Source organism: Salvia splendens, chromosome 22, assembly GCF_004379255.2.
Source record: "Salvia splendens isolate huo1 chromosome 22, SspV2, whole genome shotgun sequence".
NCBI classification, from domain to species: domain Eukaryota; kingdom Viridiplantae; phylum Streptophyta; class Magnoliopsida; order Lamiales; family Lamiaceae; genus Salvia; species Salvia splendens.
This window is the reverse complement of record NC_056053.1, coordinates 3195338-3213844: the sequence shown is the minus strand read 5'-3', so window position 1 is coordinate 3213844 and position 18507 is coordinate 3195338. Positions and strand designations below refer to the sequence as shown.

The 18507-nt window shown below is 37.8% G+C and overlaps 2 protein-coding genes and 1 pseudogene across 2 annotated transcripts; all 3 read right to left on the bottom strand.

The window, feature by feature from the left end:
• Positions 1–465: 465 nt before the first annotated feature.
• Positions 466–1665, bottom strand: LOC121786363 (metalloendoproteinase 3-MMP-like). Its single transcript, XM_042184979.1, has one exon. It carries the CDS (start codon positions 1635–1637, stop codon positions 705–707), a length of 933 nt encoding a protein of 310 aa, XP_042040913.1. The 5' UTR covers positions 1638–1665; the 3' UTR covers positions 466–704.
• Positions 1666–4164: 2499 nt separating this feature from the next.
• LOC121787887 lies at positions 4165–6114 on the bottom strand (annotated as a pseudogene).
• Positions 6115–17270: 11156 nt separating this feature from the next.
• LOC121786362 (metalloendoproteinase 3-MMP-like) lies at positions 17271–18472 on the bottom strand. The gene has a single exon (XM_042184978.1). The coding sequence runs from the start codon at positions 18442–18444 to the stop codon at positions 17512–17514; it is 933 nt and encodes a 310-aa protein (XP_042040912.1). The 5' UTR covers positions 18445–18472; the 3' UTR covers positions 17271–17511.
• Between the last annotated feature and the right edge of the window lie 35 nt (positions 18473–18507).

Sequence of the window (18507 nt, the reverse complement as noted above, 5' to 3'; positions counted from 1 at the left end):
TGTCAATACGGTCACATAAAAATGTCAACACATATTTGTGTTGATATTTTAATAAATTGTATTAACATTTAAATTTCAATGTCAACATAATGTATTAAAATATCAACTTAAGTTTATGTTGGCATTTCAGTATCATCATGTTGACATTTTTAATACATTACATTGATTAGTTAACAAATTAACAACTTAAGAAATGTTAGCAACTTAAGAAAAGTTAGCAACGGATCATACCCCAAACTAAATATGTATGTAACTACATGCTAGATCTCTCCCTTAATTTTTGTTTTGTCGGCGTGGTGAAGTTTGCTTTATTCTTATAAATTTTGATTAATATAAAGAAATTTTGACCTCGCCGCAACACCAACTCTCCAAGACGACGTTTCTCTGATTACGTTTTATTCAATAACTTGTAATTTAATTATTTCAATGAGTAGAACATAATTTAATTAATGCTAGGAGTTTTAATTTCATAGTACTCCTTATGAGTATATTCGATAACACAAGAACATGTCCTATTACAAATCCCAACGTAGAAAAATTACGTAATTATCTTGCTGAATGAGGATTACATATCCAAATTCACACCACACAAGTTACGACAGCATAAAAGCAAACAAGTACTATAACCTTAGATACTATTACAAATATCCCAACATAGGGAAATTATTCTCACATGCAAACAATACATAAAGTAATATGGAATTTTAGCGACCGTACAACGCCCTTATTCCTTGAATATCATCGTTATGCAAATTCTTGATCTGCCCTGCTCCGATCCCCGAAAACATGATTGCTGCATTAACCGAGCTATGTCCGAGCCCTAGAAGGTGTCCGATTTCATGAAGCGCAATGGTTTCTAGGTCGAAAGCACCCGCCACTGACCCAATAGACCACCTCTCGTCGGCATCATAATGGAACCTTCCATTGGTAGGTGCAAATGCATGAGCTAGGACTCCACCGGGGCCATCAAAAGAGGCTCCATCTCCGTGGTTGCGGCGATGGAACTCTATGATCATATCAGAGTTTTGATTGGCTCCCACTTGTGCGAAGGTGAAGTGAGTGGCTAAGTCCCATTTGTGGAAGGCACGTGCCACGGGGGCGACAGCACTTACGGGAAAGTTGGGGGAGAATCGAAAAGTGAGATGGGTTTTGGAAGATGGCCATCTAGGGTTTCCTGGAAAGAATCTGTAGTGTGACACCGTGTGGATGTTGCTAAAGCCCGGCGTGTGTTTCTTGCCACGAGGTTGCATGTAGTTAGTGCCATTGACGATATCAGGCACCCCACATCGTGGGGTTGTCATTTTTGATATCGTTTTATCATCTACGATACCTGAGGGTTTGATGTGGTAGTTTTTCTGGTAGGTTTTGATAGCTGATTCCAGAGTATCATCAAAATCATCATTAGTGGCATGGGTTTTGTCTTCATATTTGAGATAACCGAATTTCTCGAGATAAGCTTTGAGCTCGTGGATTTCTTTTGTGTGGTTTCCCTTGTGACAACCTTTTAATTTCTTGATGAAATCAAAAGGTGAAGAGGTTTTGTCACTTGGGGTGCTCCTCTTGGCATGGCCAATTGGAGCAAGAAGAATGAAAATTAGGAAGATGAGGGAGATGGGCAGAAAAATCTTAAAAGCCATGAATGAGAACTTGAAAAATGTACGAAAGCTTAAGTTGTTTGTGGTACATGTTAATGCTACCTATCGTACGTATTATAGAGTGTGTTTCGCAGACGCAAAGAATAATTATGAAGATGAATTTTGGGAGATTGTTAGTGCTTAAGTTAATGGCTTTACTTGGAATATTGTGTGCAACGATTTATTCCAATTCTTCTGAACTATTAAAGTTGCGGTTTCTAAACAAGAACTATGAGAAATAATTAGGTACAAATCACTAATTATTTCTCACATTTTTATAAACCCTGTTATTTTTATTAAACATAAGTACACAAGAATGAAGATTTCCATACTAACGGATTTATAAAAATGTGATGGTGTTAGTGGAAAGTGAGATACACATTATTAGTAGTATAATTGAATTTTCAAAAATTTAAAAATTAATATTTTTTCATGGATGGGCTGAAAATGAAATAGTTCATACATTTCAGAGATAAGCCATGAGAGTATAAAGGTTTGGAACCTACACGTTGTTTTGATTAATTAAACTGATGCATAGACACAACCTATGTAATCAAGAAGGTTTTGGCAAAATAAATCTTCAAACGTGTAAATTGTAATCAATGATCACTTTTCTCATTTAGCGCATTGAATGGGAGAAGAAAGAGTCTCTAGCTATGATGACACTGGAAAAATATACAAGTCGTTCAACTGCGTATTTGCAAGGAAATTGCAATTGTAAAAAAGCATATTCCATAAAGGCACTCGCAATAGTGGCCTATAAATCCGTTTATCCCTATTTTCTTCCTGGTACGTCAGCATTTTATTTTTCACCTGTAATAGCATTGTAAATTATTCCCTTAAAATCCGTCTCTCTTCATTTTCACAGCTCTTTTCATTTATTAATTTTTATGTTATCAAATAAAATAAAATATAGTAGCAAAATAACATATTAAGAAAACAATATAAAAAAAACTACAACGAGAAACAAAATTAAACAAAAGGTACAAATAAACTTTAACGGTTAATTTCTTCAATAATAGTATCACATTGAAGATGAGTATGTGCTAGTTCCTCGCGCATTGTAATCCATGCACGAAGAATGTGATTGAAGTCGACCTATAAACTCCGATTGCAAAATTTCAACGCGAAATCCAGCCCAAAACTCCCCACTATACAGAACTCCACAAAATATGATTTAATGTGTCATTTTTCAAAAGTCCAAAGGACAAAATGGAGTTGGAGTAAGAAAATTGAATTATTGTAGCAAATATAGATTTAAAACTAGTTTGGAACAAGGTCAACCTCTCTTATGTGTAAAAAATTAATTGCCTATCTAATTTAGATTACTGGTCACCAAAATCCCACCATACATGCCCTGCATCCCCCCTATAAAATTAAACATATTTTTAAGTTTATTGAAAAGGCCTCTAATGTAGTAGTTCTAAAACACATAAACTATCTTAATTTTTAAGATATGATTAAGTTCTTTAACAAAAGCAAATTAATGACTTGATCCAACACAAAGGGTTTTAATATCATAGTCCAAATCAGAAATCATTGTTCATTACAAATTCCATACCATAATTCTAACTTCATCTGCATAACAATGTGGTGCGCCACGAAGGTCCTCAGGGCCATGCAACTCAAATATAAAGATACTAAATTTATTAATGCTTAATTATGAAAATAATACAAACCGGTAGTATATATAGACTCTTCTAATGACCCTATGCAGTTCTGACTTATTTGCGATCCGGGAAAGAACCGACAAAGAAAACCCGGAAAGGAATTTATATCATGCTCGACTATATTGGGACGTAGACATGGGTTGCTCGGTATCAGCGAACGAGTAAGCTTATTCACTACTATTACAACTAGGGATGTCAATGTAGCCCGCAACCCGTGGGCTAACCCGAATAGCCCGCCAAATTTATAGGGTTAGGGCTGAAAATTTCTAGCCCGATAAAATTAAAACCCGATTAGCCCGCACCCGATTAACCCGTGGCCCGTTAGGGCTAGACCCGAAAACCCGATAAAATTTCTATTATTCTATTTTTTACTCATAATTCGACACTTCATTAATTAATTTTATAATATAGATAACTAAAAAATAACTTTCAATTTTATATTAAATATACAAATTATATATTGAATTTTTGTTAATATAATAATTTATAAATAAATTAAAAACTCTAAATTCACTTAAAAATATTTAAATTTCTAAACATGCATTAAATTTCACGAAATATCTCAAATATTAGTATTTGATCATGTTTATGATTGAGTTTGACCATATATCTCAAATTTATCATAATTAAATATTTTACATTTTATGAATATAACTAATTTTCATCATTATTTATTGGATTGATCGCATGTTAATCTTATCGGTAGCAACCCGAGGTTTTAGGGTTAGGGTTGAACTTTTACAACCCGAAAGAATTCACAACCCGATTAGCCCGCACCCGATTGACCCGCAACCCGAGTAGGGCCGGCCCGATTTACATCCCTAATTACAATTCCAACATAGGGAAATTATTTAAATATACTAGTAGTAGTAACGATTGTACAAAGCTCTTATTCCTTGGATATCATCTGAATGCGAGTTCTTGACCTGTCCGGATCCGATCCCGAAAACATGATTGCTGCATTAACCGAGCTATGCCCGAGCCCCAAAAGGTGTCCGATTTCATGAAGTGCAACGGTTTCTAAGTCGAAAGCGCCTGCAACAGGCCCAACAGACCACCTCTCGTCGGCGTCGTAATGGAACCTTCCATTAGTAGGTCCAAATGCATGAGCTAGAGTTCCGCCACGGCCATCAAAAGGGTATCCATCTCCGTGATTACCTCTAAAGAACCCTATTTCCAAATCAGAGATTTGATCGGATGGGACTTGTGAAAAGGAAAAGTGGGTTGCAGCATCCCACTTTTGGAAGGCACGTGCCACAGGGGGGATTGCATTTGTGGGAAAGTTGGACACAAATCTATAAGTGAGATGGGTTTTAGGCCATCTAGGGATTCCTGGAAAGAAACTCTAGTGAGATACTATGTGGATGTTGCTCGAGCTCGACTCGTGCTTATTGCCACGGGGTTGCATGTAGTTGGTACCGTTAACGATATCAGGCACCCCGCATCGTGGGGTTGTCATTTTTGATATCATTTCATCATCTATGATACCTGAGGGTTTGATGTTGTAGTTTTTCTGGTAGGTTTTGATGGCTGATTCTAGGATGTCATCGAAATCATCATTTGTGGCATGAATATTGTTTCCATAGCTGAGGTAACCGAATTTCTCGATATAGGCTTTGAGCTCAAGGATATCTTTTGTGTTGTTTCTCTTGTGACAACCTTTTAACTTCTTGATGAAATTAAAAGGTGATGAGTTTTTGTCACTTGGGGTGCTCCTCTTGGCATGGCCAACTGGTGCAAGTAGAATGAAAATGAGAAATAAAGAAGATGGGGTGAAAGATCTTAGAAGCCATGACCGAGTACTTGAAAAGATATCGACAGAGTATTTATTTTTTGTGTGATATTACATGTAAAACTCAAAATTCAAAAAGTAGTACTGAAAAGTTTGGCAGTTAGGTAGATATTTAATTATCACGATTATGTAAATTTCGGGTTAGAAAATTGTCAACTACTTACATGTAAAACTCAAAATTCATAATTGTTGCATACTTATATAATTGAGTACAATCTATACAATTTATTTATATAATATATAATTACATAGTTTGATCTTATCTACAACATTACTCGTTTACCTCCAAACTTAATGAATACATGAAAAATATAGTATGTTGAAAAATCTAAATTTGTGTCTTGTCATATACATATATCATCGTTCAATATTTTTTGAGCAACTCACCATACATACATATTTTGCATTTGGCTTGTGCTTTGCCACTTTTGAGTTATGTACCCTGCAGATTTGAGTTATCAAATTAGTATAAATAACGATTATTAGTCGATTAAATTTTTAACTAAGATTTATTAACTTGTAGTTTTGATTTAATTAATAGAAATTTACATAAAGTATGTCTCAAACACACATTGATGTAAAATATTAATTTACAAAATGCTGTTGAACGTGGCTATAAAATAAAATTTGTAACCTATATTTGCACCTACCAATGGAAGGTTCCATTACGATGCCGAAGAGAGGTGGTCTGTTGGGTCGGTTGCAGGCGCTTTCCACCTAGAAACCGTTGCACTTCATGAAATCGGACACCTTTGGGGCTCGAGCATAGCTCGATTAATGCAGCAATCATGTTTCCGAAGTTTCCAGCCGGACAGGTCAAGAACTTGGATCCAGATGATATCCAAGGAATAAAGCTTTGTACAATCGTTATTATTTAAAGATGTCATAGTAATTTACGTATTTTTGCATGTGAAATAATTTCCCTATGTTGGAACTGTAATAGTAATGTCAAATAAGGTTACTCGTTTGCTGATACAGACTTGGCCTTCTCCAAGCCTGTAGTGGCCGAGCAACCCATGTCTACGTCCTAATAGAGTCGAGCATGATATAAGCTCCTTTCCGGGTTTTCTTTGTCGGTTCTTTCCCGGATCGCAAATAAGTCAGAACCACATAGGGTTGTTAGAAGAGTCTATATTTACTACCACTTGTATTATTTTCATAATCAAGCATTAATGAAATTTAGTATCTTTATATTCGAGTTCCATGGCCCTGAGGACCTTCGTGATGTTACGCATTGTTATGCAGATGAAGTTAGAATATTGTATGGAATTTTGTGATTTGGACTATGATATTAAAACCCTTTGTGTTGGATCAAGTGAATTACTTTTGTTAAAGAACTTAATTGTAATATCCGAAAGTTTATAATTTTTTTTTATTTCTTTTTACTTAATGGATGATTTTGTGTAATATATGGTGTGGAAAATCTTAATTGATTTATATTATTGTTGTGGATGTGATATTATTTACCTAAGCTTTTTGTAAAGGGGGATAATTAATTAAGTCATGGGTTAAATTACTCCTAATTAATTAATTCTTTTTCTCTCCCTCTCCCTCTCTCTTTTTCGAAACCCCTCCCCCTCTCCCACAAATTTCTCAACCTCCCCACTCCCACAACACCGTTACTCTCTCTTTTCTCTCATCTCTCCCTCTCACTATCGGTTTCTCTCATCTCTCCTCATAATCGTTTTCTCTCCTCTCTCTCTCTCTCTCTCTCTCTCATCGTCCTCTCGCCGGTAAGTTCTCCCTCCTTCTCCCTCTCGGTTCTCTTTCCCTCTCACTCCCTCTCATTTATTTCTTGGTTTCGTCAAGGTATCTCTCTCGTACCGAATTTGGAAGCGGAGTAGGGAAAGCTTTTGATCTACGTTTGAACTATCCGGGAAAGGTAACCCAAGACCCTAACTCTTAATAATTTCGAAAAAAACATGCATGTAGGACGTTTTTGGATGGTTTAGATGCTGAATAGGTTTTGTGGCTATATGTTTGTGTTGAACATGTTTTTGGTGATAACTGACAGTGGGTTCCGACCCCTTTTTGACTGAGCAAACGATCTCTTTTTGATACGAATTTTTTAACTGTATAAACTTGGATGTGTCTTGGGTGTGGTGTGTAAATTTCAGCTTCTTTGGGTGTCGGATGATTTTATTATGGTTTTTGTAAGTGAACTGCGCAGTTCTGCGAGATGTATGTTTTTGGGTGATGTGTTTGTGCGAATTGGGGGTGTTTCTGGGTGTTTTGATATTGTGAGGTAAGTGGGTGCATTTGGCCAAGAGATGGCTCGGAGGAATCAGCGTTGGTTCGGGTGGTTTGTGTGTGTTGGCCGAGAGTTTTGGGGTTCGGCCTAGGGCAGTGTTGTTGGGAGTTTTGAAGGTTTGATCCCATGGGTTTGGGTGTGTTTTGGGATGTAGAATGTATGGTGGGAATGTCGTATAAGGTTTGAGAATCGTGGGTGGGGGAAAAACGGGTGTACACTTGATCGGGCCAGGTGCCGAGCCAGTGCCGAGACAGGTGCCGCGCCAGGTGCCGAGCCAGATGCCGAGACAGGTGCCGAGCCAGATGCCGAGACAGGTGCCGAGCCAATGCCGAGACAGGTGCCGCGCCAGGTGCCGAGCCAGATGCCGAGACAGGTGCCGAGCCAGATGCCGAGACAGGTGCCGAGCCAATGCCGAGACAGGTGCCGCGCCAGGTGCCGAGCCAGATGCCGAGACAGACGCCGAGCCAGTGCCGAGCCAGGCGGCCGAGACGGTCGGCCGAGGTGCCGAGCCAGGCGGCCGAGACGGTCGGCAGAGGTGCCGAGCCAGGCGGCCGAGACGGTCGGCCGAGGTGCCGAGCCAGGCGGCCGAGACACCGAGCCAGGCGGCGAGACAGCCGGCCGAGGTGCCGAGCCAGGCGGCCGAGACACCGAGCCAGGCTGAGACGCCGATCCTTTTTCCGAACCTTTTCCGAGCCAAGTGAGCCGTTTGCACAGTGAGGGTATGCCGGGGGTATGAGTGTTGCGTGTGTGTCGTGTGCGCGTCTTGAGTACGTTGTATGCGTGTCGGGTGCGTGCGTGGTGTGTTTCGGACGTGTGTTTTTGTGTGATTGACTTATAAGATGTTGTTAAGTGTGCGTACGTGTAACGTGCTAGATGTCGAAGTCATCCACGTAGGATTCATGCATTGTCGTTTAAACCCCGTCTTTCCTGATTCTAATTATGATACTTATTTATCTTTCAAAAGGGTGATCTTTTACGAGGAAATTGTGGTTGAAGAAGGAAACTGTTTAAAAGCTAAGCAATCGAGGTGGGCTTTTCTACCCTACTATTTTGTGGGTTATCTTTAATACGGATGTTGTTCCGGAAATGTTTATGGAGATGAACTGTTTGTCTTGCCAACTGTTTTGTTTTGAAACCTATCTGAAGTGGTTTACCACATATTATTAATCGAATTCGGGTCTGTTGGGCTGCGAACCCTCAGGCTAGTGTACACGAGATCGGGAGCCATCTGAGAGCAAGTTGGCCGGTCTAGTTGACCTGGGGTGTGGCCACGCCCCTTGTCACCCGTTGGATCAGATAGTGTATGATGGTGGGAATAAGGGTGGCAATATCTGAAAATGACTGCGCAGTCGAATTTATGAAATATGTTTTAGTGTACTTGGGTTATTTTCTTTACACTTAAAACCCCAAGGTTACACTGTTATGGCATGACAAACTATGATTTTGGCGTGTGTCCACTGAGTGCAATAAGTACTCAGCCCTGCATGTTGTTTTCTTAATGTGCAGGTTGAGCGACGATGGGGATGACGGATGTTGAGCAATTAAAGTCAAAATTGTGTTTTTACTTTGCCTTTTGGATGGTGTCGTGTCGTCATACCCGGCATTATCTATCTCTTGGTCTTTTCCGCTGCTTTGTAATCTGATACAATGTTTTCATTTAAACTCTATTTACTTTAACTTTAGAAATGTCGCTACAGTACATTGTTTTGAAGTGAACTTCCTCTAATTAAACGTTTTCGGGTCAAGTATTCTTGTTCTCCCCTTCTCTTCCCCCCCTTCTTTATTCCTCCCCTAGTCGCGGTCCACCGTACTTCCTATCCTTAGGAAATGCGGGCGTGAAAGAGTGGTATCAGAGCCTAGGTTTTCTTTCTGCTCTGGATCCAAGAGTCTTTTTCCGTTTTGAGTAAGTTTTCAAAAGTGTCATTGGCTCAACATCCGACTCATCGCACTCAACCTGAAATGAGGTAATGAAAATTTTGAATTTTTGGAAAGTATATGGAAGTGGAGGAAATTGTGATTTTGGGTTTTGAAAATGATTTTTGGAAAGTAAGTAAATATTGATGCATGTGGAAGGGTACAAAGTGATGTGAAAAGTTGGAAATTATGAGGGTTATGAACTGTTATTGTGTGTTGAATTTATATGAAAGCATGTGGCTGATGTGTGATGCTATGATGACGTGAATGTTGATGTGAGCTTTTACGTGTGAATGTGTTGGCCTTTTGAATGTTTGAACTTAGACGTGAGAGGTTTCACTAGTGCTTCTTGGACCTATAGTAGATAAGGACTTATGGCCTTTGAACACCAGCGGGCTTGGAATTAGAACAGTGATACGTCTGCATACACATATCTCTCTCTTCTTCGGTTATGCACCCTGTTTTTATATGCGAGGTGATTGTTTCTGTTTTTCTATAGATGGCGCGTATGTTCCGAACCCCGCGACGGAGTGATCGTGATAGACTTAGGGCACAGAGGGTGCTCAGAGAGTATAGAGTGTATCGAAAGAAGGATCACATACCGTTGATTGAGTTCGTAGCGCACTTCGACACCCTCTGGAGGGCAGCTCAGGAGTTCGGAGTGACAGAGCATGACGGCATTGAGAAGCTAATAGAATTGCTCCCTGACAGCTGGAAGGAGTGGGCTGAAAGAACGGCGAGGAGGTACACGTGGCATGAGCCTGTTACCGATGACATGGTGGGCGACATGGCTGGCTTTCGGAAGGCCGTGTATTGTGCACTGGTAGACTCTCGAGAGGAGCAGCCCCCACAGGATGTGCAAGAGGGGATCGTGTATCAGGACAAGTACGTGAGTATGTACGAGGGTGAGCAAGGGTTTGAAGATGACTATGAGGAGGAACCCGAGGAGGCTCCGCAAGGGAACTCCGAGGAGGACGATGACGAAGACCCGGAGGAAGGGCCTATGGATGAGGATGATCGAGTCGTAGTCTAGAAATAGAATAGTTGATGTCTTTTTAGTTTTGTTTTTAGTACGATCTGCTCTTGGGAAACAACGTTTGACCTCCTTTCTTTTAATGAGAATTTGATTTTTATATATATCCTATGACTCTTCCCCCATTTTATTTTAAAAAATATATATAAAGTATGACCCACATGTTCTAACTTTTCAATTCACTTTTCTATACATTTCTTAAAAACTCGTGGCGGGTCCAATGATGCCAAATTTTTAAACTGATATGTTTTTGTACTATTGAGCTTCAAAATCACTTTTTCATGTACATAGATTTTCACAATGTGGATATAGGAGGGCTTGCTTAGAAGATGGTTTCAGCAAGGAAACGGGTTTTTATGATGTTTTCGTTGGATATTGGGGTTAAGTTGTCACCGATACCAATTGTCACTGCCTCCGTAGAAAGAAATATTTCCGCAATGAAGTTCCCTACAAGTGCTCTATGCAATAGTACGCAGACCAACTATTGATTGATTGCGCGCAGTGATAGAACCAGGAATTTAAATAAGCCAGTGCAATTTTTAAAAAAAGAATACAATTATTAAAATACTATTAAATTTTATAGTATAATGTTTATACATTTTACGAAACGTTAGATGATAGTATTAAACTGTTTATGTGTGTTTTGATAATTTATCTTATTTATTCTCTCGACCAATCTATCTTAATAAGATTTGAAAATTTGTCTTAATAATTTTGAAGTATTTTATGGAACTAAGCTAGTTTTTATAATTTTGGAAATATTAAATAATTTGTGATTATTTGACACCCATAGCAGGACAACCTAAACATTTATTCTTTTGACACCTGATCTATTTTGATCACGTATGGTGGAACGAAGGGAGTACTGCTATCTACTTAAGCATTTATTCTTTTGAGACCTCATCTATTTTTTTTCCCATTTCTATGCCTCTACGTACTATCCATGGAAGAAATAAATCTAAAAAGAAAATCTCACTCTCTTTTATCCAATTTATTTCTTGAATAAAGATTGAAGGTAAATGACGAGAAATAAAAATGAAGAAATTCCAGTTTTTACAACCGGTGTTGTCCAGTCCTCTCTTCCGCTCCTCCTTTCTGTTCTATAAAGAGATGCTAGTGGTCTAGGAGCCGGCCAAGCCCCCTGCCGGAGTGGTGGCTCGGCCCATGATAGATCCGTCACTGATTGTGTATGTATGACTTGGCCTAATAATAGAGTGGTTAATATCTGAGATAAAAAATATCGCCCCCCGTTGCCACATTCCTAGCTTCGCCCTAATTAGTGCTTTGGTTTTGTAAACTAGAATTGTGAGAAATAAGTAGCTTCTAATCGCTCATGGTTAAACATAAGCAATACAAAAAGTTGATTATTTTAAAAAGGAAGATTTTTTTGGATTTAAAAACTGTAATAGCAACTGGTGCATAGAGTATAGACTACCTAATCAAGAAGGTTTTGGCTAGATTAAATCTTTAATATCTAACCTTCAATATGTTAATATGTCTCTTTCAAGCATATTGTCTCCCAACGAAGACGCCATGAAAAAAATACAAGTCGTTGCAATTCTAAAGGTATATTCCTTGAAACGTGTTTGGTAGGGCGTGGTAAATCTTTTTATATGGATATTGATTTCAACTAAGTAAGTAGATTTTTTTGCCTTACTCAATTTAGTAGATGAGTTAAATCATAAATTCCTGCAATTAATGTTATTCATGGTGATTTCGTTTGTTATAACAAACGAACTAAAGATCAAGTAAAAGTTAAAAGCAAAATAAGACCATCTTCATCTTAGGTTTGAACAATTTACAATTTTGCATATAGTAATAAATTTACCAACACGGATTCAGGATTTTTGGTTTGAGGATGCAATAAATAATTATAATAGATTACTTTCTAGTATTACTATTTTATAGGTTCTACTATTAGATATGGACTGGCTGTAATATTCAAAGAAATATGGTATAGAAGCAAATTTAATGGAATAGTTGTGTGTGTAGGGCATGCTTGGCCAGAAACTCCTTGTAATTTTTTATGGCAATGTGTGTAGGGAACAGGGCATACCTGGCCAGAAATTACTTGTGATTTATGATGGACAAGTTGTGTAGGGCATGCTGGAAGATGAACAGGAAATTGCTATGAAATTAATTGTGATTTTTTTCAATTCTTCTACTCGTAAATGCACCATTTCAACTCGGTACATTGATTCATTCATCATGTTTTTCCTTGATTATGACTTTCGCTCTTTCTCTTTTTTTTTATGAATTTGGATGGTGAATGTGTGATTTATGTTCCTGAAATAGAAGAGCATATCCAAATCAGAACCATTGACTATACTAAAAATAATGTATAAATATATATTAAAAAAGTACTAGAATAAAGATTTAAATCATCATCAAATTTATACATTAAAAAAGTACTAGAATAAAGATTTAAACCATCATCAACAATAGATACATTAACATAATAATAAAATAAATAAATAGTTCATGGAAAATAAGAGGGGGCGGGATAAAGTTTAGGATAGCAAAATATCATTTTAATAGATCATTAGAAAAAAAATAATTCACCGTTTACAAAATTTTGATAGAATGAATTGAGAGTGCAAATAAAACATTATTAATACACATGAAATAGAATGAATTGAGGGTGCAAAGAAAACATTATTAATCCACATGAAAAAATCATGTACAAAACTAATTTCATGTTTAAATAATATTGATATAGAATAAGAACAATACCTGAAATAGGGTAAGTTGTTTTCTTATATATTGAGATGTAAATGAGATTACCATTTTATTAAATTATTATTTAATATTAGTTTTATATTTAAGTATCTCTTTGTCCTAGATAAATATGAACTACTGTTATTTTATACTATTAGTTCACTTGGAAAATATGAATTTTTTAATTTAAAAATAATTAAATAACACATTACATCTACATATTGTTTTATTTATAATTTATATCATAGGCTACTATTGATGTACTCACTGTCCAATAATACTACTTACACTACCCTTTATCTCTCTCTTAATTTGCCAAATACTCCCTCCGTCCCTCAAGAATACTTTCCTTTTTTTGCCCGTCCCACAAGAAAATGCACTTTCAAATTTTGGAAAGTTTTTTCTCTCTAATGAGGTGGGGCCCATTCTCCACTAACAATACTTTATTTACTTTTTCTCTCTACCTCTCTCTTACTTTAGAGCATCCAGTGTCCACGCCCTATGCTTCGTCCACGGACGATAGGCCTTCGAACATGCATCGTCCGCCCCACTGCTGGCGACGCGGACGATGCAACACATTTTCCTTTTTTTCAATTTTTTTTATCTATTTAAACCTCCATTTCGCTTCAATTTCCCACACCAATAATTCTCTCCCATCTCTCACTTTCTCTACACACCAATATTTCACTCCCTATCTTTCTCACTAAAAAAAATGAGACCCGGCGACGACTGGAGTACATCGGAGGACATTACTCGGGCCTTGACTCGGGCCTTATTCGATTGCGTTCATGAGCATGCGGCGGAATGCTTGGCCGAAGTGGAGCGCGAAGCGGCGGAGCAGGCCCAGGAGGCAGAGAATTTGTAGTTTTTTTTTTTTTTATTTCGTACTATAACCTTTGAACTTTCAATGAAATGAAGTTTTTTTCCCAATTTTTGTAGTGTTTTAAATATTCAAATAAATAAAATGCTTAGGGCGATGGAAGGGTAGGAGGATAGAATGATGATGCGGCGGAGCATAGGCTCCCTATAGGGCGCCCCATTGTGGATGCTCGCCCTATACTCCGCCACATCATCATTCTATCCTCCTACCCTTCCACCTGTAGTGGGACGCCCTTAAAGTCCGCCCTATAGTTTTAACTACTATTTTGTTAATTAATTTTTTTATGTGTTCAAATATGTCATGCAAAAAAAGCACCACGATTAAAGGTAAATCCTACATTACTAATTAAAAAAAATTAAAAGAGTTAGGAATAAAAAACAAGTTCACTACACATAATAGGAAGAGCATACTCTACATCATTCCCAGCTTGCTGCGCAGATCATTGATAATCTACTTGAGGTATTCGGGTTTGCCCGGTTCCTCGCACTGCATGAGAGCGTGGTGCGTGTCCAACAACGTCCTCCGGTTGGCGGTCGCCACCAACTCCGCATAGGCATGTCCCGCAGTCGGGGTCGGGGTTGGGGTCGGGGCCTGTGAGGATGTCGCTTTCGCCTTGCCCTTGTTCTTGGCAGCCTTGCTGCCAATGGGACGCCGAGAGGAGATCGGTGTGCCGGAACTCTCATCCTCGTACATAGGCTGGTTGAGGTCCATCGGAGGTGCGCCGCTGTCGCTGCTCGTATAATCACCGGCAGCGGTGTTCTTCGCCCTCTTCGCCGCAGCCGATAGGGGCAGAATATCTCCTTGGAACTTCTGCTTGTCATTAAGAGGAGCCAGGAGTTGTAATGCTTGAAATCGTCGTACAGTGAAATGTACGACGCAATCGCTTTATCGCGGACATCTGTCAAACTCTCACCGCTGCCCTTCTCCCTCAAGCACTTCTCGTACTCATTAGAGATAGAGAATAAGAGTGAATGGAAGAGTGAAAGGAAGTATAAAATGGTCTATATATATAAATTTTGAAGAATTAAAAAAAAATGGAAAACGTGTTGCATCGTCCACGTCGCCCTCAGTGGGGCAGACGATATCGCGGATGATGCGTGGTCGAAGGCCCATCGTCCGCCCTACTGTGGATGCTCTTACCAATTTTACATTAAAACTCGTGCCGAGCCCTAAGAGCATATTCTTTGGGGTGGAGGGAGCATATATTAAAACTCGTGCCAAACCCATGAGTATTTGAATTCATAAAATTATGATTAATGTTTGGCCATAGGCCAATATCTGGCTCCATCACCGAATATGTGCTGCACCAAGCACGAGCCTCGGATTGACCCCGTCACAACACCAATGCTCCAAGGCGATGTTTCTCTAATTACGTAATTAGTGACAAAATTTTAGAAAATAAACATTGTAAGTAGACTTCTTGTTATAAAACGTAATGAAATCAATGGATATAGTTGTCCAAAATCAATAATTTGGCCTAATTTTTCCTTACTATCAACTTGAAACGCTATGAACGCCACCCCTCGGCAAATTTTTATGGAAGAGGTAGTCATCGAACGACGTCGATTTGAGAATTTTAAGAAATATTTAGGGAAATTACAATTTCACCCGTCGATACAGTAAGATAATGTTTATCTTCCCTTTTTCATTCACTTATATTATCTTGGACACGCCCTAGACTACGCCCTACTAAACATGTTTCATAGAATATGTTTATGATCTCAAGTGCAATTTCCTTGCAACCATGCAGTCGAACGACTTGTATATTTTTCCAGCGTGTTGAGTCCATCTTCACTCGATCAATACCGCTAAAGGGAAAAAGTCAATAATAACCGAAGGGATTTGTAATTTCTAATTTCACAGCTGATTGGGAGTCCAGAAAGAGAATAAAATATAGATAGGATTTTTTTGGCTTTCCAAATGGATTATTTCCATATATTTTAAGTTTCTATTTGGTTTTGGAGGTAGTGTTTTCTTATTTTCACTGAGAAAAAGAAGACTTAAAATAACCGAAGGGATTTTTCCTTAATCTAACCAAGTCGGAACCCAAAAAAAACAGTTATGAAATTTTAATAATGGAAGGAACAAGGAATTTGACAACATTTATGGGACACTATAAATCTCATCTTGTTTCTTTTGTTGCTTTGTTTTTCGCTACAATACTTCCAAATGGTTGACATAAAAATCATAAATAGATCGAATTTACATTAATAACTTTCGATTTATTATTTTGAGCTGTTTAGCAGTGACCTAATTTTTTGGACTTTACAATGCTATGTTAATTAAGGTTCAATTAATCTCATCGTTTCCTAACCTTTAATATTAACTGTGTTTGATCCATTTATGATTTGAAGTTAATTATTTCTCACATTCTCGTGAGATACCTACAACAATAGTGTTGTTGATGACCTGGTCTTTATTTATCAATTAATTCTAAACACAATATTCCAAGTCAAAGCCAGTCAATTAAGACAAAGCAAACCCAAAAATTAAATTATTCTTGACTTCTTCTATTTTATATTATTTCCTCTTCCAAAAATTAAATTATTCTTGACTTCTTCTATTTTATATTATTTTATATTATTTCCATCCATAATACTATATTCAATCAATATATTTATTCGCATAACGTATACCTATTAAGACAATAGGAGTAATTACTATACAAATTATATTAATCTACCAATAACATAAATCATATCATTCTATCAATATACAAATTATATTATTCATCTATTAATATAAAATTATATCACTGGTTATTTATTGCACATTGGTGTAAAACTTGTGTTATTCACATATATTAATCAAAATTTATAAAAATAAAGCAAACTACACCACGCAAAACAAAACTAAATATGGATGCGTTTTCTTAAATTGTTAACTTGCTAACTCATCAACGTAGTGTATTAAAAATGTCAATACGGTCACATAAAAATGTCAACACATATTTGTGTTGATATTTTAATAAATTGTATTAACATTTAAATTCCAATGTCAACATAATGTATTAAAATATCAACTTAAGTTTATGTTGGCATTTCAGTATCATCATGTTGACATTTTTAATACATTACATTGATTAGTTAGCAAGTTAACAACTTAAGAAAAGTTAGCAACTTAAGAAAAGTTAGCAACGGATCATACTCCAAACTAAATATGTATGTAACTACATGCTAGATCTCTCCCTTAATTTTTGTTTTGTCGGCGTGGTGAAGTTTGCTTTATTCTTATAAATTTTGATTGATATAAAGAAATTTTGACCTTCGCCGCAACACCAACTCTCCAAGACGACGTTTCTCTGATTACGTTTTATTCAATAACTTGTAATTTAATTATTTCAATGAGTAGAACATAATTTAATTAATTCTAGGAGTTTTAATTTCATAGTACTCCTTATGAGTATATTCGATAACACAAGAACATGTCCTATTACAAATCCCAACGTAGAAAAATTACGTAAATAACTTGCTGAATGATGATTACATATCCAAATTCACACCACACAAGTTACGACAGCATAAGCAAACAAGTACTATAACCTTAGATACTATTACAAATATCCCAACATAGGGAAATTATTCTCACATGCAAACAATACATAAAGTAATATGGAATTTTAGCGACCGTACAACGCCCTTATTCCTTGAATATCATCGTTATGCAAATTCTTGATCTGCCCTGCTCCGATCCCCGAAAACATGATTGCTGCATTAACCGAGCTATGTCCGAGCCCTAGAAGGTGTCCGATTTCATGAAGCGCAATGGTTTCTAGGTCGAAAGCACCCGCCACTGACCCAATAGACCACCTCTCGTCGGCATCATAATGGAACCTTCCATTGGTAGGTGCAAATGCATGAGCTAGGACTCCACCGGGGCCATCAAAAGAGGCTCCATCTCCGTGGTTGCGGCGATGGAACTCTATGATCATATCAGAGTTTTGATTGGCTCCCACTTGTGCGAAGGTGAAGTGAGTGGCTAAGTCCCATTTGTGGAAGGCACGTGCCACGGGGGCGACAGCACTTACGGGAAAGTTGGGGGAGAATCGAAAAGTGAGATGGGTTTTGGAAGATGGCCATCTAGGGTTTCCTGGAAAGAATCTGTAGTGTGACACCGTGTGGATGTTGCTAAAGCCCGGCGTGTGTTTCTTGCCACGAGGTTGCATGTAGTTAGTGCCATTGACGATATCAGGCACCCCACATCGTGGGGTTGTCATTTTTGATATCGTTTTATCATCTACGATACCTGAGGGTTTGATGTGGTAGTTTTTCTGGTAGGTTTTGATAGCTGATTCCAGAGTATCATCAAAATCATCATTAGTGGCATGGGTTTTGTCTTCATATTTGAGATAACCGAATTTCTCGAGATAAGCTTTGAGCTCGTGGATTTCTTTTGTGTGGTTTCCCTTGTGACAACCTTTTAATTTCTTGATGAAATCAAAAGGTGAAGAGGTTTTGTCACTTGGGGTGCTCCTCTTGGCATGGCCAATTGGAGCAAGAAGAATGAAAATTAGGAAGATGAGGGAGATGGGCAGAAAAATCTTAAAAGCCATGAATGAGAACTTGAAAAATGTACGAAAGCTTAAGTTGTTTTGTGGTACATGTTAATGCTACCT